General features: G+C 36.6%; 1 protein-coding gene across 3 annotated transcripts in view; it reads left to right on the top strand.

Moving 5' to 3' along the window:
* The window catches only part of Nlg-4 (neuroligin 4), a 187228-nt gene that overhangs the window by 116909 nt on the left and 42473 nt on the right, over positions 1–27846 (top strand). For all 3 annotated transcript variants that reach the window (XM_070292626.1, XM_070292627.1, XM_070292628.1), the window contains 4 exons: positions 3559–3868; positions 5082–5289; positions 6244–6498; positions 21196–21350. In XM_070292626.1, coding sequence (XP_070148727.1) covers positions 3559–3868; positions 5082–5289; positions 6244–6498; positions 21196–21350 — 928 coding nt within the window. The remainder of the gene's footprint in view (positions 1–3558; positions 3869–5081; positions 5290–6243; positions 6499–21195; positions 21351–27846) is intronic.

Raw genomic sequence — 27846 nt, forward strand, 5'->3', positions numbered from 1 at the left:
TCATTTTATCAAATCGCAATTGAATCTGCTAACAAGATCTTCGAGGAGAAGGCGAAAAATGGGCTTACGCTTCTCGCACGCGAACTGTCTCTGTAACAATTCCATTATTTTCTCACAAAAAGACAAATTTGTGGATTTTGAAACAAACAGAGATTTTCAACTTTAATCGTAAAATCTCGCAAGATTTTTTATTTAAACTAAACAATAAAATTAAATATCTTTAATTAAAAAAAAAATTGTACACGTACATTGAATCAAAAAAGAATTTTCTATCTTTTCATTTAACTTTCTGCATATTATTATTAAAAGATAAATCGTGCCAAAGAATCTTTGTGGAATCTCAAGAACGGATTGTTGAGAAAATCTTTTGCTTGGCGATCGAAATATTTCGTAAAAAACTCCGTCATCTGTGGCGGGAATCGCTACGCCGTCTTATCATAACGCATTCCTCGCCCCGGGAAAGAGATAGCGGGGAAGAGGAGAGTCCAGAAAATGAAAAGTACCTTAAACCAGCAAGAATATCAGCGCGAAATTTCTTTCTCCGATATCCGCCCATCCCCTTCCCGATCTCTTACCGCTATTTTGCAGGGTTCGCGGTATTTTCGAGGACGAACACGCGCGGATCGGCGCGGTAACACATTGCCGAGGATATTGGCTGTCTCTCCCTTTATATCTTCATCCAGCGGCGGCTGCCGTCTTCGTGTGGTCGTGTTCACGGTTAACGTTCGACGGTTAACAGCCTTTGCGAGCTCCCTCCGGGGATGGACACAGCCGAAAGGATAAGGGAAAGCCCTTCCGTCTCTCTTTCCCTCTTATCCCCGTCGCACACCCACTCGCTCTCCATCCGCTTCCGCGCTCGTGATATTATGTGCGTGAAATATCGCCTCTTCCTACCAGTCGCCACCCTCGTCGCGCTATTGGAAAATACTTTCCACCCTTATGAGGAAGGCGCAGCCATGCACGCGTATCCGGCGAGACCGGGAGTTTTTTCCCTCGCTTGTTCTTTTATACGTCGCGGTTGTTTCACGTTCTTTGTCTTGATCTTGTTAATTAAGAAACATTCAAAGAAGCGGAACAATATCGATAAAAATCCTTGCTCAATCTTGCGATTGAGGGGAGGATTTGGATTTGTCGAGCTATCATACTCGCAAGAAAGAGTAAGTGATTAGAATGATTTGGAGATTTCACGATCGTGGAAGCGATAGTACAGGATATTAAATTCTCAACGTGGTTTATGCGCGGAAAAACGATGCTTGATTTTATATATTTTTTTTTTCTTTTGCAAGTTAGTACCAGATTTATGTCGCTGTCACTTCCAGTACTCTAATACTAAGATCATAAAACTTTTTTCCCTTAATAAAACTCGCGTGTTACTTGCGAATTCCATCATTTAAGATGCTTTGTACTCATTCGTTTCGCTAAAGAAGAAGCATCATTTCCCTTTCTTCTGTATTTGTTTGTGCACAGAAAAATCCTCCGATCAAAAAGATCGTGACGTGGCCCGATTCTTCTCTAGCTTTCCTTGTTCCGTGGATGCTTCATTCTTTCCTGTACTATTGAGGATAGAAATGAAAATTCCATTTTTCTGAGACGGCGATACCGAGACTCGTTGACATCCTGTTATTTCCTGCTTTCGGCCTCTCTTCTCTTTTTTCTCTCTTCTCTTATTTCTTTTTACTTCTTTCCTCTCTTTTTCTGTCGCTTGCTTATTAATTTTTCTGATAAATTGCTCGACGAAAAAAATTGCATAATAATTTTTCGAAGAAAGCATTCTATACCTATTATTTTTATTCTTCTTCAAAGTTGAAAATTACATTTCCGTTTAAAATACAATGTCTGTTTTTTCGTCTAAAAGCAGTTAATAGTAGAACACAATTCGTTCGAATTAATCAGTTTTTTAATCACCAAAAATAATAATTATTAATATATTTAAAAATTTTTTTTAATTAAATATCAGAAAGTCTTAAACTCATTATAATATATTTTAAAACCCGCGCGCATTATAATTATAATTACATATAAATCAATTCTTTTATGTTTCTTATATTGGAAAATAATTTTTATTTTAATACACGGTGCTGATAGCGTGATTGCTGACGGGATAATGACGGTGTTAATAATGCGAACGAAGTGAAGATTGAAAACCTCTGCTTTAAAACACAAGATCTGGTATTCCATTTTTCCTTAGGCAAATAACATCAACGCGAGCAGTCTGCGCGAGAACGATTCTTCTCTCGGATAATTATGGGTCGTCGACCACGTCTTTCTTCAGGTTTGAGAGGGACTTTAGTTTGTCTTTCTTTTCTCGCTAAGAATAACGACGTAGCTTCCATCCATCCGCGGTGCCATTTTCGCCGACGTAATTTCCTCCTCAAACAATCCACTCGTATAATATTCAGCGTTTCGTAAAATGCATCCGGCATTAGTTGTAACGATTCGAGATACCACGCTTCGAAGATTTAATTATCAAAAAAAATATATGAGAGAGAGAGAGAGAGAGAAATTTGCGATAAATTATAAGATAAGATAAATTCTAGGTGGATAACGATTATGCAAGATAAATATATGTGGATATGTGTGTTAGTATGTGGGGGATGTATTATAAATAAATAATATTATATCGTTAAATGTGGTATGTCTCCACAAAGATTATTAATGTAAATATAAGAAAAACGCTACATTTTGCTTAGTAAAAGTATTTATAATAATATAGAGATTTACATTTCGGGGAAAATTTTGAAATTATAAATATTTTTATTTTAAGATACATATTCTTTATACATATTCAAATATGTTTTCTTCTTTTTAAAAAATATATAAATTCTTAGTATCTGGCATATCAATTGATATGTATCTCTTTTACTAGATTTATTTTACATTTCTTTAGAGCTAAGGAAATAAAAATCAGATTTTCTATTGATACTTTAGTCGCGAATACGGAATGCGTTTGCAAAAAAAAATAACCCTTTATCGCGAAATATCTGTGTGTCACTTTAAGGAATAGAAAAGCTGTTCCGGTCCATCGGATCAATTTTCTCGAAAGAGAAAATTCCTTTATCGACGAGAAACATGGCATCGTTTTTTTTTGCAATTTTTGAAAATAAAAATAAAAATATCAAGGTATTCCCATATGAACTTTTATCAAAGAATTTATCCTTCACGACGCAGTTTTTTCAATAGCTATTATATTTTTTTCTAGGAAAACAATTTCTTCTTAATTTCAAAAATGTTACATTTTCTTTTCTTTTTTTTGAATTGCTTAAAAGATATTGACCCGAACTAAATCCGATATTAATATTTTTTCCGTGTTTCCAATATCAATCTATATCAGATGGATAAAAATGTATTTAATATGATAAATCTTTAAAATATTTTATTTTATTTTATTTTTTTTTTTTTTAAGAACTACACATTTGAAGAATTAGCCTTATGCATCATATTGCATGCTGACTATAATGTTTACAAAAACATATTAATTTCTTTATTTATATATATCATCAAGATGTAATATATATTTTAAAAGATATATAATAACTGATGCTTTTTTTTTATTTGCAGGATTGTTCAAACGAGCTATACTGCTGTCGGGTAGCGCCCTTTCATCCTGGGCTGTGATAGAAGATCCTGTATCCTACGCCCTGAAACTGGCCAAGGCTATCAACTGTTCCATTCCCGATGATCTTCTCAAAGACAATGAGCTTATAGTAGATTGTCTGAGGGAGAGCAGTCTGGAAGAACTGATGCAAGTCGACATTCAGCCTCCGACGTTTCTTAGCGCGTTTGGTCCAAGCGTCGATGGTGTCGTCATCAAGCCGGATTTTCAGAAAGATCTCCTATCTTATCTAGGCCCCGAGTTTCAAGGATTCGGGTGAGTATATCCAGAAAAATACTCAAATTCATTAATATTAGATTTTTTATTTCTTAAAATTATAAATCTATCCAAATCTTATAATTTTGTTTCACACAACTCTTCAAAGATTTCTACAAACTTTAAACAATTTTGATAGTACTGTCGAGTACTTAGAGTATCTTGTTTTGAATTTAAATTTCAAGATTCTTGCAGCAATATATATCACGTTTCTATATTAAACCGTTTACTAATTTTATTCAATTAAAATAAAAAATGTGACAGAATTCGTTTGACATCGCGAACTTCTAACGCCGTTTTTGATCACGGTCATAGTGCGAATGGGAAAAGAAAGATGAAATCTTAAGAGAGAGAGAGAGAGAGTGAGGAAAAAGATGGAGAAGGGAAAATCCTTGGATTCCGGTAGAGCGAGCTTAATAGAGTTTTATGCTAATGCGGCGTATATTTCTACATTTTCTTTCGCGGCGGCAAAGGAAATCCGTATAAACCGGCGGAAAAGTTATTTTGATGTGTGCACTTCCGGGCTCAGCTTTGCTTTCTTGCTCGAAGAGAGGGGTAGGAAGGAGGAGAGAAGGGAATGTCTCGTACTTAACGTCGACTTTCACAATAATTCCGCTTTCCGTCTTCCGTCTGACGGATCCCGGAGTTTTCTCGTTAAATGGAAAAAGAGGGACTAAACGAGCCGGTTCGCCATCGCGAACATTAGCGTGGTTCATTAACGCGATTGTAAACGACCCACCCCGACCTTACAACGTCATTAGCATACTTACAATCGAAGACAGCGCCGCGCAGCCGGAAACCATAGAGCGCGAGCTCATATTATCATCTTTACTTCCAAAGCGAGTTTCTGTTCCCCGTTTGCAATTACTGACCGAGATTTTCAGATTTAGCTAATGTCGCCTTCGTATTGTAATCGTATTAAAATTATTTTAATAGCATTGTCTCGAATATTCTTACACATTTTTACGATACAATTATAATCTTAGTATTATTTACCTAGTTATTATTTTTTAATTTATTTTCTCAAAAATATTCAAGATATACAATTAATTTTATCATTACTTCAATTCTTTAATTCTTTACGCATATTAAAGGTAATAAAAGAATACCTATATTATTCTCTTATTTTCTTAAAGATTAATTATATTGTTTGAGAATTTTATAATAAATGAATTTGTATTAAATTAAAATTTTTTGTTATTGTTGATTTTAGGCCTCTTTCAAAAAAGGCTGAACATGGTGCACCAATTACGAGCAACAACAAATACGATCTATTGTTTGGTGTGACAACGAGCGAGGCATTATGGAAGTTTGCGGAGAAAGACGTTTGGCAAGGATTCGAGGGAGAGAGAAGAGACAGGATCATCCGCACGTATGTGAGGAATGCCTACGTTTATCATCTCACTGAGATATTTTACACGGTGAGTCGTTATTTTTTTATTTATAAAATCGAAAAACAAAATTTTTTTGCACGCGACACGTGTGTACAATCAGAATGTGTAATCCTTTACATTACAAAATTAAAATAATCATAGTCGTTTCTTAATGAGTAAGAATTCTTTATTTATGTCGTAGATATACCGAAATAATATTTCGTGATAAAATTTCGATAATATGTCAATATAATATCTTTCTAGATATTATATTGACATATAACCCATAAATTATTTTGTCACAAATTAAAATATACGAAATATTTTTCTATTAAGAGCTTAAATTATTGTCTGATATTTTCGAGGATAGAAAAATCAATTTTTAAAGAGAAAAGATGAATCGTATTTATCGCCAGTCGTATGCGACATGCCGGCCATATTTGCGGCGCGTGTGTCGTCGCATTCTCGCGGAATTTATCGCAGGACATAATTGTTACGTTCCTAACGATTGAAACGCGAGCGTTGCGTTTTGTCGAAATACACCGGCGACACAATTCCATTTAGCCGGCGCGTTATCGGTCCACGCCAGGAGAGCGACGCACGAATTACTTAATGATTATAGACAATTAAATGATTACAGCCGCAACAATGTATTTTTACGAGCGCGATAAGGGAGCTATCGCGCGATTAAACGCATATTTCGTAAGGGAGAATTGATTCGATGTTGCATGTAAAACTCGCGAGGTTTCTAAAGCTTAATTGAAGAGATTTTTGCGAACGAGAGACATATTTTTACTTGAAAAAGACGTGTATTAATGTAAAAAAATATTTCTTTGCATTCTCTTTTATATTTTATTCTTTTTCTAAAATGTACTTTTAATAAGCGCGCGCTGAAGAGGAATCATTTCAAGCCCAAATTGGTCACGCGCCGTCTGATATTGCGGCAGTTTCTTGCCGTGTCTATGACAGTGAATGACAGACCTGAAATTCGTTTTCGCATAGGTGGTGAACGAGTACACCGACTGGGAACGAACGGTTCAGCATCCCGTCAACACGAAGGATGCATGCGTGCAGGCGTTGAGTGACGCGCAGTTCGTGGCGCCGCTCGTACAGACCGGGGACCTCTTCACCCTGAGACATACAAAGAAACCGAACAATCCCCACATAGCGCCGATCCCCGACAGCGAGGAGGAACCGATGCCCAAGACCTACTTTTATGTATTCGACTATCAGATAAAGGATGGCGATTATCCCCAGGTAAGCGAAACGAAAAATAATCGTAGGTTGTCAAAAAAAATTGCAAACTCCGTTAAATGAAATATCTGTAAAGTAACATAAAATTAAAATTAGTTCTAATCCAGAAAAATTTTTTAATTAATTTTCACATACGCGCACACTGCGTAGCTGATTAATGATAAAATTTCTCGTTTACGCTCAAGTTACTTGAAATTATTATTCAATAAGTTAGAAAATCTTCGCGTAACATCGACGATGGATTATCTCGCTTTCACTCTGAACTCCTCGAAGGCAATTTGTTAGAATAGCAATGTTTGCCCCGTAGATGTTTAGTTTGATTAAGCTGTAGTTTGTTGCGAGAATGCAGGTCTAGGCAATTATTCGTTCGTCTGCGGAATATTCTCACGAAACCGCGCGATGACTGTTTTCCCACTGTCGGTCCGTTCACCATTGCTGGTTCAAATTATCGGCGTGTTTACGTTCAATTATGCATAGATTACGTTATACCCGCGATATTACATTATTGTTCTCCACCGACGCACCTTCCATTATCAACACGGATGCAGGCTTTTGGACAGAAATCGAGTATGTACGTGCATCGGATCATTTCCCCTAATGTGTCTTGAATTCCGTAGTTTTTTTTTTTCAAAATACGAGAATTATTCGTTAAAATATAAAGTTAATTTAAATTTCAAAGATTTCATCACGATCGCGTAAAATGTGACGCTTTAAAAAAAAAAATGATGGAAGACTTATTAAATTGACAATATACAATCTTTGATTATTAGAATCAGGCAATTAGTTTAGAAAAATAATATTAACTTTATAAATTTTTATAATATAAATCAATAAGTATAATTATCTGTGCAGTCTATAATTTGACGCGTGCCTTTTTCATTTCAATTTTATCAATTGCGCGGATATAAATTTGCATCGACTATAGCTTATCCTCTCTTTTTCTCTCATTAGCTTTATTATATACCTCTTTGTAACGTACGAAGAAGAGGTAATTAGTTGCAGTTAGTCGATGAAAAATGCGACACCATCGGCGCAACGAACTTGGGACGCGTTCCCCGGATAAATCCTTTCGCGCGCGAGAAGTCTGTCGGATCGATGATCGATCAACGGGAGGTCGATTAGCGGTGGATGACGGTACTCGAGAGCTGCCGGCTCCCGGAGAGAAACCCTGCTCGGGTAAACATGTACGGAGATCGCGCTTCGGTAGAATAATCAGTCGAATCGCGAGACTGTCGCGCGCTCCCGCACTCGCTGTTTGCGATGCTGTCCCGACACAGTGGCATCTAACATCCCGCCTTTATCTCGCGGGACTTAGTCTCTCCTCCATTGTTTGCCGTCGTAAAACAGACAGAATCATCTCTCGTCTCTCCGCCCGCACAGTTGCATCCATAATTACTCCGAATAAATAGTTACGGGGGTTGGAAAACAGATTTCGACTACGCTTCGGATCCATTAACTATTAATGGAGCTGGTATCATTTTCTACCCAGAAACGCATATTTTCCATCGCGATACGTTGTGAAAAATTTACATTTATTACGAGACAACAAGTCGATTATTTCGAGATGGATGTTTCGCTATATGGTAAATAAGAAAGTAATTTCTTGTGCAAGATAGTGGAAGGTTAAACTCTGTTTCATTTTATCGATCATCAGAAACACTTTTCTTGTTAAAATACATTTCTTTTTCTAATTTGTATACAATAATGTGGATCTCTTTTATCCAAAAAATTATTTATTTTATTGGTTTTTTTTTAGAAACATCCACTTATGTTCCATTTATATTGTTTAAAGCCTGTAATAAAAATGAAAGAATAAAGATAAGAATTACATGCATATTTTGTAACGCTAATTTTCTGATGATTGTGAGAAAAATCCTTTACCAGGATCAGACGCGACTATGAACACGGCAGAAGATAATAGAGAGATTCAATTTACGATGAAACCGGTGCACGTACGTCGAATATAATAAAGATGTCGTCGTATCGAGGCGTTTGCAGTCGGCGCACCTCATGACAGCCATTACGATCCCAATCCTATTTCGATTTACGCTAAAATTATTTGAAGAACTAATCGGTCGATTTATCTACCTCCTTTATCTCTCCCTCTCTCTCTCTTTCGCTCTTTTTCTCTATCTATTTTTACCCTATTAAATTTTGCAAATATAAACGAGTTCTTTAAAAATTTTCCATTAACAAATATTTGTTAGAAGAGACCGTTACAGTAAAACATTTTACCTTTAATCTCTCTCTGCCTTTATTTCTAATATACATATAATAACAAATAAGATTCTTTAACGTGCCGTTTGAATCTATTTTTACAATTGATATTAATGACATTAATTGGAGATTAAAATTGCAGCAACAAAAAATAAGAAACAAGCCATACAATTAAGATATCTTTCTGAGATTAGTTACAACTTGTTTATAATTGTATGGCAGTCGCGTACATGGGCCAAAGGACGAGAAGTCCTTTGTATCCTGTCGATGCGAACAGCAGCAAATATTCCAGTCATGTCACGTGCACCATATGCGCAGTCACCGCGTCACCACGTTTGTCCGCAACGTAGCTTTCCTATTTTTTCACGTTCACGAGCAATTTTTTTTTGTCTCGCAAATAGACATCTTTCTGTAATTCGCTTTACACTTACGTAATCGCAAAAAATTGCGCTCATAAATCAGTTTTTTAAATAACACTATTGTATCGAGTACTAAGTATTCACTTGGCCAAGAGAAGGAGATATTTCGGTTCAAATTATAAATAATTATTTAAATGTTCATGTAATTTTTGTCTGTCACAAAAATCTTCAATATTATAAATCTAAGAATTACATATTCGCAGCGTGAATGACCGCGTGAATTGCAAACTCATGTTTTCGCAAATTACATATTCTTTCGATTTAAATAATACTGTTTATTATGCAACCTGCGTGTCTCCGTCTATGAAATTCGCGATAAGATTATATTGTATAATAAGCATAGTAAAAATTATTAGGGAAAGAGAGAGAAAGCAGAGCGTAACGGAGTATAATATTCCCGCGCAACCTAGAACTCTCCTTTCTGCATAAAGAGACAAAAGAGATGGATAAAAAGGGAGAAGAGAACGAGTTTCTCTGTCAAGTTCGTAAAAGCTCTCTCGAGATGGCAACTTGTAATCCACCGGCAAAGTGAAAACGGACATTGCGGGCGCGGGTTGCGCGATCGATCCTGCCCGGGACGAGCGAAATTCATCCCGAGGATCGTTGGGGGGATTTGCAAGGACCCATCGATACGCGGAGGATTTGCGAAGCCGACGTTCAAAATCTATCAGCTGGCGCGCCACCTCGCCCATTTCCAGGACTTTAGGCTCCTCGTGGATCCTTTTAAAAGGCTCTCCCGTGCTGTAATTTGATCGAGGACGATTTCCTTCGGCGGGATTCGCGCGTTCAACGTCCGAAAAAAAAAAAAAAAAAAAAAAAATCGTAAACCTTCGATAGAGACGGTAATCATTCTCTTGGGTGGTTAGAACGTTATTTACTCGCAAAATGTACGGTTCTCTTCGATCCCCTCTTTTAAAGTCTTATATTAAAATTTTACAATGAAACTTGTAAAACCATCTAATATGAAAGAAGAAATTGTTGTTGAATTTTTAGATAAACTTGGATTATGTTTGATATAAAACTAAAAGAACATCTTTATAAAAAAATCACATTTTGTAACAACATTATGCAAAAGTATCGTTACAAGAGTGTTGCAAATACAAAATGTTGAAGGTGAGATTTTGCTCAATATATCTAAATGTTTACATAGCATTAATAATTACATATCAATTTTGTAACAATACTTAATTATAATGCATAATTATCGCCGATATTTCAGGACTCGCGCTTGTATATAAATAATCGATACATTGATTAAAAAAAAAAGACTAAATGAAAACGAAACTAGAAGGGATTCTCCGTGTCGAATCAGATCCGGTTTCTATTGCGCCACTCGTCGTGATTGCTATTTCTCCATCTTGCACGAGGAAAATGAGAATACGAGTTCGCCCCGTAGCCCTCGTCTCTAGCGCTCGTCCAAAGGTAGGTTGATGAGTGGGAAGGAAGGACGAAAGGAATGAGTAAAAAAAAGTAGTCGAAAGTAGCTGCGGATCGGAGAAAGGCATTACGAGAAAATTTGCCCTCCAACGTATCCTACGTATCCCGAAACACATTCTTTTCCCTTTAACAAATCCTCGAATAAAACACAAATCTTATTGTGGAATCATTAAATATCTGACAAATTATTTTACCGCAATCAAATAAAAAGTTTTTTAGCAATCGATTTTCTTATTTTATGAGATATAAAAACTGTTTTTTTTTATTTTTTATCTTTTGTTGGATAATATAGTACCGGAAAATTTATTATACATATTTTTATATGATAAATATATAAAAGTCGATAAATTTTTGATTTGTTTCCTTTTGTTCTAACAACGTTTTGCGTTTAAAAGATATAAACGTTTAAATATTAATTTAAACATAAAAGAAAAACTGATTGATATATTTGACATATATATTCTAGAAATAAATATGTGACAATCGCCAAGTATGTACACTGCGAATCTTCTTAGAAAATATTTAGATTCTCATTTCTTTCTAATTTTCGTTTTAAGTAAAAGAGAGAACCTCGTCTCCCGAGACAATTTTATAAAAATAAAAATGAATTTTTCCGGTGCGTTGGACTCTTGTTTTTGCAAGGTTAAATTAAGCTGTGACAGACGCGAAGAAATTGAAAGACGATGAAAGGAAGAATCGGGAGGAGGAGGGAGCGATGAAACGAATTATTTAATTAAAGCTATCCGGTGCACGGTTTTAAAACCGGGCTTCCCTCCTCCCTGTCGCGGCAATCCTTTACCGGCTAATTGGGGAGCACCCCCGGTTTAATGAGCGAAGAAAGGAGGGCAAAACGACGCGAAACGAAACGCCGAGGGCTAGCAAAAAAATCTGGAACGAAGGGGCCGCGAATCCCGGACAGAGATTATCCATTTTGTCCAATTTCTTTCTCGTTGTTATGGTTCGTCCTGGCGGAATTTTTCGCCAACGGTAAATGTGACCTCGCCCGAAAATCCACGCGGCGTTTATCTCGTGCACTCGCGTATAATTACGATGTTTTGAGATTATACATGTATATATATATATATATATATATATGAGAAAATTAAATAAATTCAAATAGTAAATATGCGCTCGGTCGCGTCCGCTGCATTAATTAATTTTAATTGCACGCACATTCGATCACACGTGCTTTAATAATCGGTGTGGAAATTACATATTATTTGTTTACATTAAATGTCGTCACCGCGAGGTATTATAAAAGATTAAATAAATTTATAATTATTGAATCTAATTCTCTTTGTGCGTGAATTATGTTTACGTGTAACTATTAAAATGAAATTAATTACATAATAGACGAGAAATATAATGCAATAAAACAGTTTTACAGAATGCGTTATTAGAGTGGAATCAAAAAGAGAATTGATGAAATTTTGTATCTATGTATACTCTAGCATAAACAAATAGAATGAAATAGAATGTTGTATATAAAAACAAAAGAGTTTTCATAAAATCTTTAAAATTGTTTTAAAAACAGATGGAAAAAATATAAACTGTAATTTTTTTATTGAGATACAAAGTAACATACACATCTCAATAAATTAAAGAATCACTCGGAGTTGATCGCAAAAGAAAAAAAAAACACAAAATTTTAATTTATACATCTTTGCGAAAAAAAATCTTGGAGTAATTGATAACGAAGCATTTTAAAGCGCAAAAACTCTCAGCTTTCAAACAACGTCAAGCTTTTTCCTCGACGATGTTCCTTATTTAAGTTGCGCCACTTCCAGGCAGATAGCGTTAAGAAAAAAAAAAAAAAACTTTATCTTTGAAATCGTATACAAAACTGAAAAAATTTTTCTTCTACCTTTGTGTACCGTAATCTTTCGTAAGCTTAAAGTGTTCTCTTGAAAATGCTTTTTTTTTTTTTTATGTAGAAAATAAGCTACTATTTCTTTTTTCATCGAATTTTAGCGATTCGAAATTATTCAATGGTGAATTTTCAGGCTCCGGATTTTGTGATGTCTCTCGGAGAGTTTTTTTTTTTTTTTTTTTTTTTTTCCATTCACGTGACATATACTACAGACGCATCGGGTGCAGGTACATTGTACGCATTGCTGCGATAAAATATTCATCGCAAAGTTTACGACTGTCAGCTGTCGTAGTCGTGGAGCATGGTTAACACGGAGGATTGGGGGAGGGGAGAGGGGAGGAGAAAGCGGGCTTAATATCCGCGCGCGCTAAAGCGCAATTAAATTATTTGTTCCTCTAAAACATGCAATGCCGCGTCGGTTATGCATGCGCTTTTCGCGCGAACGCTCATGCAACAGGTATTTATGAATGCTATTTAGAAAAATAGCATTCATCGATAGGCGTGCCAAAGTGTCCAGATAATTTACGCACTCTGCCGTTGTCGATGCCTTTTAATATATATCTCGCGTGACATTTGACATACTATTGATTTAAAACGAGCACAAAATTAGATGGATTTTATTTGATTGGATCAAACGACAATGCTGTTCTCCAACGTTAAAAAATAATTGAATGCGAAAGTAGAGAGAATTTTATTCGTCTTATTTCAATGTTGCAAGTCATTTTGTTATTTTGCTTTTATAATTTTAATAGATTTACTGCTTTAAAAATTTTATTTTATTATCTCACATATTTTCAAGAACACGGAGAATTTTATCTACCGGTTGTAAATGGATACTAGTTATTTTTATCTCGAAAGATCAAAGTAAACGATAATTTCTGTAATAGAATTAATTAGGCCATTGCTATCATTTGCTATTCTGTATCGATGGATTCGTCTCGCAAACGAGATCCTCTCGTTAAGAAGCTTAAAGATTAAATAACGGACGCCCGCGAACGTTTACAGTATGAGAAAGTAAGAGAAGGATATAGGTCGCTCATCGGATAACAGCCGCCAAATAGACGCGTTTTCAAACGGATGGCGCCATTTGGCGGAAAAAGCTTCGCCGTTTTATGGCGGCTGCCCGACAATTTGCATGCTCGTTCTTCCTAGTTTTGACGGGGAAACGAGCGCTGAAACGAGCGCTCGTAAGCTTAGTCGCAAAATGCACAAGCGAGCACGCGCGAATAGAGAACTGCCACGGGATCCAATCGCGGATAGTCCGAAACTGCTGTCAGGATCAGCAACAATTGTCTGGAGTGAATAATCATCAGCCTCTCTATTGATGCGAGATATTGATGTGTAAAACCTTTTATTTTAAATCGTTGGTATTTTATTTGCACAATTTTGCTCAACGAACAAACTTTGTTCAAAACTCTCGAGTTGCACTTTAACAATCATATCTTCCCGTTTCGTAGGAAACTTGTATAGTTGTTTAACTGAGAAAATAAGATGTTTCAGCAAACCGCGAGAAAGTTTCTTTGATACTGCACAAGTAGCGGCAAATTTCCCTCTTCATTCCTTTGCTTCTGATGTTTTAATTCAAAATTTCGCTCTCTTTATTGAAAAATGACAATCATTTTATATATCGCAATACATATCGCAATACCGTATGTACCGGTCGAAAGGAAGCGTCGCCGGCTGATGAATAGACAGGAATCACTCGCGTCTGTCCAGCGTTACGTTTATACTACTTGTTTACCTACCGTATCTCTCGTCCCTCGCGCCGTACGATTTCGCGTGTACGGGAGACACGGAAATAATAGCTAATAGAAACAATAGCCTCAGTATTCCCACCAGACTGTGTCTGATCCGCGTCTGACATGAGTCGTCGTATCTCGGGAAACATGGAGGATCCTTTAACCGATCGACGTATTCAAATTTCCGTTTGCTGGGAATTTCGTGACGAGAAATTCGCACGGTCCAACTTTTCCCATTTAAATTCAAATCCATACGTTTGACGAGAAATAATCATATCTGTGATAAAAATTGATGCCGATTTCGCGGTAATTTATTTACACGGAACTTTGATCATTGCCCATCGCGTGATTAACACAAGAAAGTAATTGAGAAAATTAAGCAATGTTTATGTGGAAAAATAATAATTGTTTGACGCAATAAAGATTTTTTTATGTTTAAATAATGATCTGTCTAACGATAAAAAATAAACACTCTCTTTTACAAGGTAATTTTGCCAATTTCAAATATATTTCTAACATAATACATCAAGTACATTCTAAATACATTGAAAATTGAATGCGATAAATATTCTTTATACATGTACATCTATTCGACTGTTTTTCTTTGCGAATATAAAGTCGATTTCAGAAATTTTCATAAAAAGAGATTTAAACTAACAATGAATAAGTCTAATAATAATGCGCTGCTTGTTAAAAGATAATCCCGTACGAACCGTTGATAGAGCTCGAAAGGGACGACGGTCGCGAAAACAGACGAAAAAATTGTCTTTTTGGGGAAAATTAGGGAAGCGTGCAGTTGATAATTGACGCGGCGAATGAAGCACGTAGTTATGCACACAGTTGTCCGCATACCAAAGGGACATGATATATTACTAGGAAACGCTATTGTCACGTTATTATTTGCATAGGGTACAGTCGCAACGTTACAGCGTTATCTCGTCAGCCGGCGAGATTATGATATGATAAATTAATCAAAATTAGAGCGAATGCGCTAATTAGCGGGCGGAATGTCCGCCAAGGCCAGATCGCGTTGTTTCTCAGCATCTGATTGCATTCTATATTCCTTGAATCTCCCTTGACGTAAATCGTGCGAAATTAATTCTCAATTTTTAATCTATTTCTTTCGGACCATATATAATGCTTTTACTTATCGCAGAGAAAGATAGCTTCGTATCACTCTTATTCTAAGTTTAAAATAAACTTTTTATTATAAAAAATAATTTTTTCAACACGTATACATTTTTTAATATATATTTTATGATAAAAATATAATAATTAAAATTGTTTCACACATATATATGTTATTGTTTGAGGCAAATCGACGTAGTATTAAGTCTATGTAATGAAAAAATACAATTGTGTTCTCTATTCATTTGGATTACCGTTGCTCTTCTTTTGCACTTCTCCTTTTTTTCATAATTACGCTAGTAAACCGTATTGCCACGCTGAAGCAAATTAGCAGAGGCTTTTCCATATAATTTTGAAAAAGAGACCTTATTACTATGCGCTTCAGATACTTTCGACGTTGCCAGTAGTACTATTGTATTTAAGTCAGTCGGATTTTATAAATAAAACGCGTCTTTACAAATGGAATATATATCTGGATAAAATTATTGTATTTTGTTTCGCGTATAAAAAGAAACGGATGCAAGTATTAATTAAATTTTTAAAGAAATATTTGAGAATACGTAAAAAAAAAATATAAATAATTAAAATTCTCGATATTTATGAAAACTATTAAAGCATGCACACAAAACTCTTTCTTTTAAGCTTAATATTGGATAAAAATTGTATAAAGATAATAGTTATTGTAAATAAACTATTTTTCTTGCAATATCAAATTCTTTTTTAGTATACATTTCAATTGAAAATATAATTATATAATAAAATATAATTATATATAATTAGAGTGAATTGTCTTTCTCTACTGAGCAAACAGATAGGGATAAGATTGCGAACAGGAAATTGCGCGATCCTACAAATTAATTGCAATTTAACAGAAATTTCTGATAAGCTATTCTCCATCGCGAATGGGTGGTGTTACTTTGGCGACGGCGCTTCGTATTATCGTTTTCTACAACGACGCGGTTTAACCGAGGCACGAATTGAAATTTGCCGGCATTCGCGGAACGTCAGGAATGCCGTCGTGATCCTGTCGCTATCCAAGAGTCGAGGAGTTGGGGGCAAAGGTAAAGCGAAAAGACGGAGGTCCAATCGCGTCAACGAGATTACATCGTAGAATTTCATGCCTTCTCTCTCCCTCTTTCTCTCGTATTACCAAAATCAAAATCTCTTCTCGTGTTATCGCTTACGACCGGTTTACCAAGTACCAGCGAGTTGTATCAAACAGGGAGAGCTACTTGTAACAAGTGTACAAACAAGCGTCATTTGCCCAAAGATTTTGATCAGGTTTAAGCTAAGACGATTTAAAAGAGAAAAATCTTGATTACAATTTTAAAAATATCACAGCAATTGTACACCGAAATAATTAAATGAGTATAGGATTTTCCTTTCCTTCTGGAAAAAAATTTTTTAAAGAACGTTTGCATCGAACATTAGTCTAAAGATTAAAAACTTGTTGAATTTTTTGCACGAATGGTGTCTTCTTGATTTTATTTCATTTCTCATTTCTCCTTTCTTTCTCTTCGTCCATTTCACTGGTAACACACAGCTTATTACTTCTAGAAAGATCAATATACATTCACATGTATAAAATAATAAAGAGGTATAATACTCGGATGAGAATATTTAGACAAGATTCAGGATACTTTTAGCGTGAAACATTCACGCAGCAGAATCAGAAACTTGTGGAAAGCGCATTAGAAAGGTCATGAATTCGTTAGTCGCTGTAATCGAATCATCAAACGGCGCGTTGGTTAAGAAGGCGCGAGGAGAGACGTGTAAAGTCATTCAACGAGACACGGTCTCTCGTTGTCGTTGACATCGTTTCGTACCTGTTAAGATCGACGTTGTTACAAAAGCGACGTAATGTGGCGCGGAAGCCGCTCTACTCCAGAGCCAGCATTAAGGGCGCGTTTCTTGCGCGACTACGGATTATACAGCGAATGACATCTTTATCCTCCCCTCTCCCCCCCCCCTCTCCCCCCTCCCTCCCCGCACTCGACAATCTTGCGTAGCGCGTAACGCGAAGATACGAAAGGATGTTTCGCGCAATGCTTGGGAATGTCGGAGCGACGATAAAAAGGAATCTCGAATGTATTTTGATCTTTCGAGAAGTAATAAGATGTGTATTACCGGTGAAATGGACGAAGAGAAAGAAAGGATGAAATGAGAAAACGAGAAATGAAATCAAATCAAAAAGACAAGATAAATGTGATTAAAAAAAAAAAAAGAAAAAGAAAAAGAAAATACGTAACACTTGCATAAACATTATATTATCATGATGTTGAAACGTCTCGCGTTTGAGATTCATATACGATGGGAATTCTCACCGGCTGCTCGATTAATCGAAAGAGAACGAGAAGGGAAAAGTCGCGCTTTTCCGAAGAGTCGTTAACGTTACATACGAGCGGGAACGCGGAGTTTTAATAACAGAGAGCACAGTTTGTGCCCCGGCATTTCCTCTCGTTCGACATTTTAACCGATCTCACACGCCCCTTTCCCTTTGTCGCGTCGGCCCTTCCCGCGGAATTGTTTTTTCTCGTTTCCCGGTTACATTTCTGCTACCAAGTTCTAACAGTAACGGATCGGCAGAACTCAAAGCTCACTCCTGTATTGACAATGCCTATTGTTCCTCTTCCCTCCGTAAAGGACTGGAGAAAAGGAATAATATCTTAAGTCAGGAGACAGCATTAGGCTCGACGGTTGTTCTTTGTATTCATATATTGTATATATGTGTTTGTATATAAAGTCGAAAACTGTGCAAAGACCTACGTTTGAAAAAACTTTATATCTATTAAATAATTTAAAAAAAATTATATCTATTATAGATATAAAAATAATTTATATAATGAAAATTTATTTCAATATTCTTTCTAACGAAGTTCTTTTTATTTAAAACGAGTAATATAATTTTAATTTAAGTTGCTCATTATTCGATGTTTTTCTTTTGCGATATTTAATAAGAGTTAAGAGACGTGTCAACGGAAAGTCTCTTTTACATCTGACATTCAGTATTTATTTAAATACGATCTCTTTTTCATCGATCGACAAATGTAAAAAAAAAAGAAAATTTAATTTCAAAGATTGAATTTTTGCTGAATGCCTTTGGTTCATATCTTTTTGCGAGAGGCAAAACAATTTCGGCTGTTTTCTTTATTGATTTAACCAGTTCTTTATAGATCCTTTTACACGCGTTTTTCGCAAAAAGGTCGTTGAAAATTTTCCCGCGGAGAACAATAGTCGCGTTAAAAATGATTCTGCTCAAATAAACACACGTTTATTCCTCGCGAGCAAAAGTGTTCCAAAGATGAAGATGCACTCGACAGTAAAAAACAATAACACTAACTACATCTGAAATATATTAAGAATATTGAAAACCCAGAAAACAGTAATATCGTCAATGCTTGCGTTAAATTTATAGCGATATTATTTCAATCAGCAAGAATATCTTTTATAATAACAATTTTAGCTCACGGGAAAAGATGTAAAGATGTTTAAGTATATTGTTAAACTTTAAATACCAATATAATTTAACTTGTTAAAGAGAGATCATCACGATAACGTCTCTCATTTTAGGAAGAAATTTAATTTTCGTCGATAGGTTGATCTAGGCAATGGCGATTCTTCAATCCTGGCGACGTCAAAAAGGCGTATAGATAATCCGGTTGGATTTTCAGTGGAATAATCAAGAAAAAAGCGATCAGGAACGAATCTCTTCATCGACGACATCGTTTTCCGATAACTCGCGAATAGAACGACTTGTCTTCCATTTGTGGCGTTAAACCGTGAAATTGCTCGGCCGTTGCACTCGCGGACTGCGATTGTCGATGCCAGACACGCCGGAAGTCGACTTTATGGCAGCCGGGGGCGCGCGCATACGCGGTGGACGGACCTCGGGGGCCGTGAAAAGGGGAGTGAAATTGGAACGAAAAAAGAACTGCAGAATAAAAACTAAAAGTTACGGGGCGGTCGCGAGACTGCCCGATGCCAAAAAGGGTTGAAAGCGCGACGCGAACGCGCGTTCTCTTTCTCCCCGTCGGTTTTCCTTTTTTTTTTTTTTTTAATTTCACGCCCGCGCCAATTTTCGGGCTTTCGCAAGCGCGAAAAGAGAGAGAGAGAGAGAGAAGTCATCGGCGTCGATTTATTACGCCACGCCGAGCGAAAGGCACACCGAGGTACAAATCGCTGAAAATCTATTCTCAAAGAGAGAAGATCGGGGCCGTTTAGTTTTCCTCGAGCTCAACGAATAACGTTGGATACATAATGAGAGCGACATGCGACTTAATCGTCATCCAATAGTCGAATATCGCATAATCTGACCTCAGATGCTTTTATGATAAAGCTCGTCGTGTGCCCGGGAAACTCTATATTCTCGTAACCGAAAAGAGGAGTTTCAACTTATATGGAAGAGATCAAATTGATCGCGACATAAAGACGATCGAATTCCGTTCTCGGATTGTGGCGCATCAATCAACCTGCCAGCGAATAGTTCCAGGACTTTCCGGAAGCGATGCCCTGGATGTGCGCCTTAATGAAATTAATGGTATCGGTAGCAGCCGTATATTGCCGGTTAGCCGACGCTCTCGACAATGACGGAATCTAGTTGGCGAAACAACTTCGATAAAGCTCCGAATTCGTTCCGACAATGATGTATACGCGATACGGATTTTGGCTTGTGTGTTTCATATTTCATCTCCCTTCTCTCTCCTTCTGCTTTTTTTAATATTGTACATATATATTCTTATATTGTTATCTTATTTATTTTATCTTACTTTATATTGCTTTCTCTTTTCTTTTTATATATTAATTTTTATATTATTTTTTATTACATTTATTATTTATTTACATATTATTTTATTAATTTATGATTTATGATTTATTATACAAGATGTCGTAAAGAATACAAAGCGTATTTCTTATCAAAAATGCATTTCGCCTAAGAAATAAATATTGCTTTCTTTTTTTTTTCTTTTTTTTTTTTTGCTCTATACTTGTCGTTTCCGTCTCGCCCTCGCGCCCTCCGCTATTGATAGAGCAGGCAGCATCTTAACCAGTACCGATTCGGAACTAAGCTCGTCTACTTGGCAAATGCCCTTTCGTGCGCCATTCGGCACGGACGTGTACGTACGTAATCGCCTTAGAATCACCGATTCCATTCCAGTGCTTGCTGTGGAACAGATAGCTTCCTCGGTACGGCGGACTTGTACCTCAGATCGATTCCGGAGTCTGGTATACCTCCGAATTCGTAGAATCCGAAATCCACGAGTCTATAATAACTAGGAGATATCCTATAATCTCAGATTTCGGGCATAGCAATTTGTATCGCGTGATGTTTGGATATCTACGATTCCGAAAGGATGATAGGATCTACGATGATACTAAAATTTATCTTAATAACTGATAGATAGCTATAGATTACGCGTTCATTTCCTTCACAAATACTTTATCCATCTTTTCAACCTATAGAGTCAACGTCAGATGAACGTTTCAGTTAGAACGTAATTCGCCGGAGAAATTGAATCGCATCTGACGTGTCCGCGATGATCGAGCTTGCGGATAAGCTCGCGCCGACGACGTCGACGACGACCATCTCTAAATCCCGGCTGATATTAAGCGGTATTTCTGATTTATAGTCGGCATCCCTCGCGCAATTAAAGCGGGCCCGGATGAAAAACGCCATCCATTTTTATCTATCGGCTGCGTAATCTATCGCAATTAATTTCAACATACGGTTTCGCGCGTCTTCTCCTTAATTGACATTAAGTTCCTTCATCTATCTTTATTATTCAACATTTCAACAACCAAATTTTTGTATTCTTTTTTCTTTAAATTATTATGTACAAAGAATAAAGTATGTAAAAGTATACTCAACTATGCTCCTTTGCTCTGTTTACAGAAGATGGGCTCGGTGCACGGCGAAGAACTTCCATTCGTCTTCGGGGCGCCGTTGTGGGTGGAGGGATTTGGCCATTTTCCGAAAAACTACACGAGACTGGAGATGGCACTCTCGGAAAGTATCATGCAGTATTTCGCCAATTTTGTGAAAACCGGGTAAGTGGGTTATACGATATTCAATCAATTCCCGATATTGATGGGACTTGAATTAAAGTTCAGGAACAAGGATGCAAAAATTTGAGAATTTTAATGCAATGGATATCGCGCGAATAACAGCTCGCAATTTTTTTTTTTTTTTTTTTTTTTCCCTGTAACTTATATTCATTTCAAAAGCGAATTTTAATTTCCACTTGCGCAAATTGCATTTTTTAAATTCACCCTTTTTCTTTTGCTCGCACTCTGCACGCACCACTTGCGGAATCAATTTGCGGCCGAAAAAAAAAAGCATCGAAAAGCGTCTAATTTTCCATATTCATGAGCGGCGCGGAAAGTTCGCTTGACGGTGATGCGGAAAGCGAGGAGACGCGTAAGAGGCGATCATAGGAATGAGGAAAGCGGCCTCGTTCGACATTATAGAGTTAAAATTTTCACGCACGTTAATCGAAGTTTTTTTTTTTTTAAATTTTATCGCTAGTTACGTAAAGCCAACAAAGAAACAGCAAAAATTGAAATTATTATTCCACATGAAGATATGCGACTATATCTTCGAAATGTGATGATAATTGCGAAATACAGAATAGAGTAGAGAGAGAAAACAAGTAAGTTTGTTATATCTATGTATAGATACATTTATATGATATTACACTGTATATGTTAAGCTTTTCGTACTTCTCATCTTGTTTAACGAACTCGTATATATACATAACTAGGCATCATAAATGACTTGCTAAATATTAGTAGGTATATTTGATACTTTAAACAGAGAGGAAGCTAATGGAAAGTATATTATATTACTAATATATTGTATATATATATGATACATGATATATTTTTTTTTATTGAAAGTGAAAGAAAAATCGAGTAGAGCATTTGTATAAAAAGATGAAAAAAAATATTCTCGCACGTTAAAAATATTTTGTTTATGACAATTTCCAGTATTTTATTTTTACGCAATATCAGAATCTACAAATATTTCGTTCTGACAAACACGCGCGTATGCGCGTATGTTGCCTATTAGTAATACCATGAAAAAGCCACGCTAGTAAATATTTAAAAAATACACATGAAATATTCATAAGTACAAACATAAATTCTTTCGAATTCACGATCAGTAACATGTTTGTTTTCCTAAATTCCATTTTTATTGACCATTTGTTACTGCAAAATAAACGTGTTTCGCATTTCTAAGCTGTTTATTGCAACAAGAGACTAATAAATAAATTAAAGAAAACAACTCCATGCAAATTAGTGTTTAGTTCCTGAGATCTTATTGAGTTTTGAATTAAGTTTTGATGCTCGGAAACTTTGAAGTCTTTGTGCTTCGTGGAATTGTCGATATTCCGTATTCTGTTTAAATTTTGTCTTAAAAGCTTGAAATTTTTATAAGATAATGATGTATACAAATAATTTTTTTTTTTATAACCAACAATATTCACACAAAGTTTGTTACCTTCTACATTTTTTTTAAAGCTCTAGGAACTACAATTTTTACCCAAAAATTTTCAAGGTTTTAGTAATCATATAAATTTCCATGATCTTATGTAGATTCAAAAATTAAGATGCAGCATTTCTCCAAATTTATATATTTCAAGTTTCAGAAACACACCAAGAATTCTCAGAATGCAATTGAATAAACTTTCTAAGAATCCAATTATTAAATTATCCAAAATATAAAATTTATGAATTTTCTTTAATTTCTAAATCTTGTTTAATTTAAATGTTTTATATTTTAGAAATCTAAAACTTTGCACGAACATAAAGTTTTAAAGATCCATAGAGTTCTCTAAAAGTGCAAGGATCCAAAAACTCGAAATATCCATATATTTCTCAGGTTTCTAGCCCGATAAATCCTTCAAAGTTTGGGAAAGAATCAGAGCAGGTTATTTCTGAAAAAAAGGGCTTGTTTAGGATTATTCAGGAAAACTCGGCATTGGTGGACAAGTTGTCTCGCGCACAGGGAAACGCCTGGAAATATAGTTATTATACAACGACCGAGTCGAGGTTGCGAATGGAATATCGATGAAGGTGTGAGAAATATTTTGCTCCGTAAAAATTCTCGAAAAGACCTCGTTCTTATTTGAGAACCGTTGCCGTCTCTTCGGAGACCAAAGGAAATGAAACGTATCTGCCACGCGAACATTCTTTCGCGAGAAAAAGAGATTACGCTTTCCCCAGAATGGAAATAATACTTAGAGAATTATACTTAATGTCTTTGACTCTCTCTCTCTCTCTCTCTTTCCCAACTGAGTTTTAGAATAGACAGTTTTCCTTGTTACTTTTTCTTTTTGTAAAATCACACATGCAAATGCATATATATATACACACATTAAAGTAGCTAGCAACCAGATTATATTTTTCAAAACTTTTTATTCTATTTTCAAGGATTTTTAAAAAAGGTTTTTACTACTGTAAAAATTTAATAGATTTATTAGTCTACATTAATCAATTCAACCAATTATATATTGAAAAAATTTAATATTGAAAAAAATAAGATTCAGTTTGTTAAAATCAGCATCAATTATAACCTTGATGTAAGTGATTGATTGCACAAAGGAAGCTGGGAGACCTAGTACTAGGAGAATCGAATAATACATATATTTGTGTGGAGCGTTTCTTGCGGCGAGTAAACACTGACCGCGCCAATAAAGTACGATCGTTTCGCGGTAACGTGTATTCGGCGCGTATATCACATCCCGTACCAGCACCAGACTCGATTCGCACGCAAAAGACCTATCGCAATATCGATTCCCCTTTTGCCCGAATGCATCGGCGATGCATCGTCGAAGCAGCGTATTTCACGTCCGCTCGGAGCGACGACGAGCATCGGAACATCGTCGGCTCGTTTCGGTGCCGCTCTTGCATATTCATCGGAAAGGACGAAGGGGTTAAACGAACTTTCGCATATGTCGCCAATAACTTTGTAGTTTCGCGGTAGACCTCCCCCGCACGTGGTTTAACCCTCATCCCGGCTCGAGGGCGGTTTCGGGACAATGTGTATCGACACGCACGTGGCGTGTATTCGGAAACAGACAGACGCCTTCTATATACAGGGAACATATTCCGCTATAGAACGCGCGGTGAAGATTTTTATCGGAAATTTGCTCTCGTGCGTTTTTATACCGGGCACGACTAACAAGTATCGTAGAAGGCAAACTCTCTTTAAGTTTTCTGTACAATTAACGTTAATTCGAAGCGAAAAAATATGCAGATTATATTTATCTCGAATCGAAAACACGCGAGTGGCGACATTACATAGGTAATCTATCTACTGGATAAAAATTTTGCATCTATTTTGCAGTTCATTCATCACGATGACAGTTTACTAAAGAGAAATGTTTCGTAAAACGTTTTCCCTGTACTACTAAACAGCGTTACTGTAAGGTTGTTAGTTGAAAGTTGCAAGTCGCTAATCATATAATCCTTTGAGAATATAACGACCGTTAGGTTCCTCGAGTCTCGTTACGTTAACGTCTGGCCTGACGTTGATTGTCGGAATTCCAACGTATCGATTTGGAATTCGCCGTTATGCCACTGGCATATAACACTTTGTCAGGACATAGACGACAACATGCGCGAGCACATCCTGTGCGCGATCACGCACGGAGCAACGTAGTTTGTCTCACGTAATTCCTGTGTGTGTACGTGACCGTGTGTCTCAACTCGTATCTCAAAATTACTCGCATTGTATTATACATGTTGCTGTGGCGGAGACGCGTTGACACCGTCGACCGATCCGATTGGTTAATACGTGACGTCTCGGAGTTCGCAGTTTAGTTCGTAGTTAGTCGGGGGGGGGGGGGGGATAAGTCAGGGCGACGGATGTCGACAAATCCGTGGAAACCCTCTCGATGTGTACAAGATATGTATCTCGTGTATAAGAAACGATATTGTGCCGTTTCTACGTAGCCTGTTACCTAACTTATTTTCCACGTTCTCTTAAATTGAATCGAAAATTCCACACTTGAAAATCAGTGAAACACTCGTCCTTTGCTCCTCCGTCTCGTGTTTCGCTGATTATGGCAGGAAAATTTCGCTGAAAAATGAGCCACTAACTGGTTCTTTTCAATGAGATTTTACTCTTTGCATACTTATAATTGTAACCATTGCTATCAGTGATAATACACCGATTCCATTCAACAGAATAATACATAATCCTAACGTAAGTTTTACAAATTCTTGAATCTGCCGGTGTAAAAAGTAGTCCTATCTCGATTGAATGAGAAAGAACGCAATTGAATTTTTGTAGCAAGATCCACGGTGCGATTAAGCATACATAAGTGAACCACGAAACAGCCAAATGCCGGCCGTCATCCCTCTCTCGCTATTAAAACGTTGAATAACGGCGGGGTTGGTCCTCCGCAGTTTAAAAAAAAAAAATGGGCGAGCAATGAAAACGAGCCAGTGATTTCGCCCGCGCGTCGACCCGGATTATAAATCATCGCTCAAATGCTCATTTCGGCCGATGAGCCGCGCGGCACAAATGTGATTCAAAATAAACGTTAAAAGCCGGTTTCCGCTCCGGACCGCGTCCCATCGTGCGTTTTATCGGTCGTGGAAACCATGGCGGCGGATGTACGCGCACGTATACAAAAAAGCAAATTCGCGTCGAGCGTCGGAGGAAATGTTGGCGAAATGATTCCCGCAAATTTACCGCGCTCTATGTCACGTGATTAAATTTTCAAGATGCAAATTGATTACTTAGTACTTGATTTTATCCACAAAAAAATAAAAAAATAAATATGTTGATTGTAAAATCTACAAATTTTTCAAAAATACACATCAACGCCACGGAACACTATCAGATTTCGTTTTTTTCTTATCTTTGGATATTTATTGCGCTAGGTCGATAATTTTAAGATAAAATTTATCTTAAAGCCGCTTGAAAAACTGTGTGTGTCTCGAGGTTTAAAAAATTGTTAACACTTTTTTTATTTTTCCAATCATCGCGTAACTTAATTACGAAACTCCTCAAACTTTTGATATATCGATAATACGTGAACAGGTTGCTTGACGAGAGATAAGAGAGATTTTTAGATTTCGTATAAAGTTTGACATTTTCGTTGTCGAGGACCTTGCGTTCCCAGACACGTGGAACAAAATGTCTCCCGGTGGGTTTCTGAAAAGAAAACACTTTCAAACAAACTGATGGAGAAACGTCTTGTCCAACAAGAAAGAACTGATTGCGAACGTTGTTAGTTTTCCGAACATCACCGCGACATTTTCGCAAAATTGCATTTCTCGAAAAAATAAAATTATTTACCATCGTGATCGATTTTTTTGTCGAAGGAAAAGATCGATTACTCTGTAGAGTTTAAAATATAAAACACAATAAAAAAAAATCTATTTGCCTTGATATTTAAAGTTTCGGAAATCTAAAATCATAGACTTAAATTAATCATCCAAACTGAGAGCTGTGTTTGATGACTTTAAAATGTGATGAAATTCGAAAACCTATACATCTCAAATCGTATTTGCAACAGACTCGATTCGGTCAAGAACAGAGCATCCTTCTTCGTAGGATCAAGACGTCTCGCTTTGAAAAGACGGGATCTCGGGTCTCGGAGAGAAAAAAAGCGGATAGCAATCTGTATAGAGGTCCCGCGTTGTCTCTTTACGGAGCTTTGTACGATGTCAGACCAATCTACCACCGAGCGCAATCTGTACTCGAATGCCCTCTCCATTTCCATTATCGGTGAGGAGTTGCCTGGCACACACAATAGCGAAACGATTGGTCTATCCGCCACGTCCTCAGATCTACAGGGAGCTCTGAGAAATGTGTATGCGTATATGTATGTGTCGTAAATACAATATGTCGGGTCTCTGTTAGAAATTTAATCGAAATTTACACACGCAACGCGACGAAATTGCAAAACTCAGCTTCATGCGAATACGCGCTTTTACTAGTTTTATATTCTCGCAACTCTTCGCGATAATTATCGCAAAAATGTGCACCGTGCATTGTTAATTACAATGTGACAAATGAGCAAAATTGAATTATCGCTATTAATCAACGCGAGTTCTCTATACGCGATTGGAAAAAATTCAACTGATAACGATATGTCATAACGAGATGAAATAAGAATTGATCGTATCTATCAATTGTGCATTTTACGAGCTCAATTTATTTCGATGATTAAAACGACGTCAATTCGCTGAAAACCTTGTTACAGCTGATTTTTATAATCCAGCAGTACAATACAAAATGTCAAAATTCATGCTGACAAATTTTTCTGTCCACCTTACAAAAACATAATTTAAATTAGCGTGTCACTTAATCCCCTGTCTTTCTTGCCGTTACATTCCGCCGTGTTTGCTTTAACGCCAATCAAACGCCAAAAGGTTGAACTGACACTAAAAAACACTCGCGCGAGGCACGTCCGTATAATTCGATGCGTAATCCTATGCGACGTAATCCTGTGCGGTAATCGCGATTAAACTCGAGTGATTAAATGCCGTAAATCCACTCCGACGGATGATCCGATAGATTTCGATG

The sequence above is a fragment of the Polyergus mexicanus genome, unplaced genomic scaffold (assembly GCF_030449975.1).
Source record: "Polyergus mexicanus isolate NDT 795.1 unplaced genomic scaffold, iyPolMexi1.0 SCAF_3, whole genome shotgun sequence".
In the NCBI taxonomy this organism is placed as follows: Eukaryota; Metazoa; Arthropoda; class Insecta; order Hymenoptera; family Formicidae; genus Polyergus; species Polyergus mexicanus.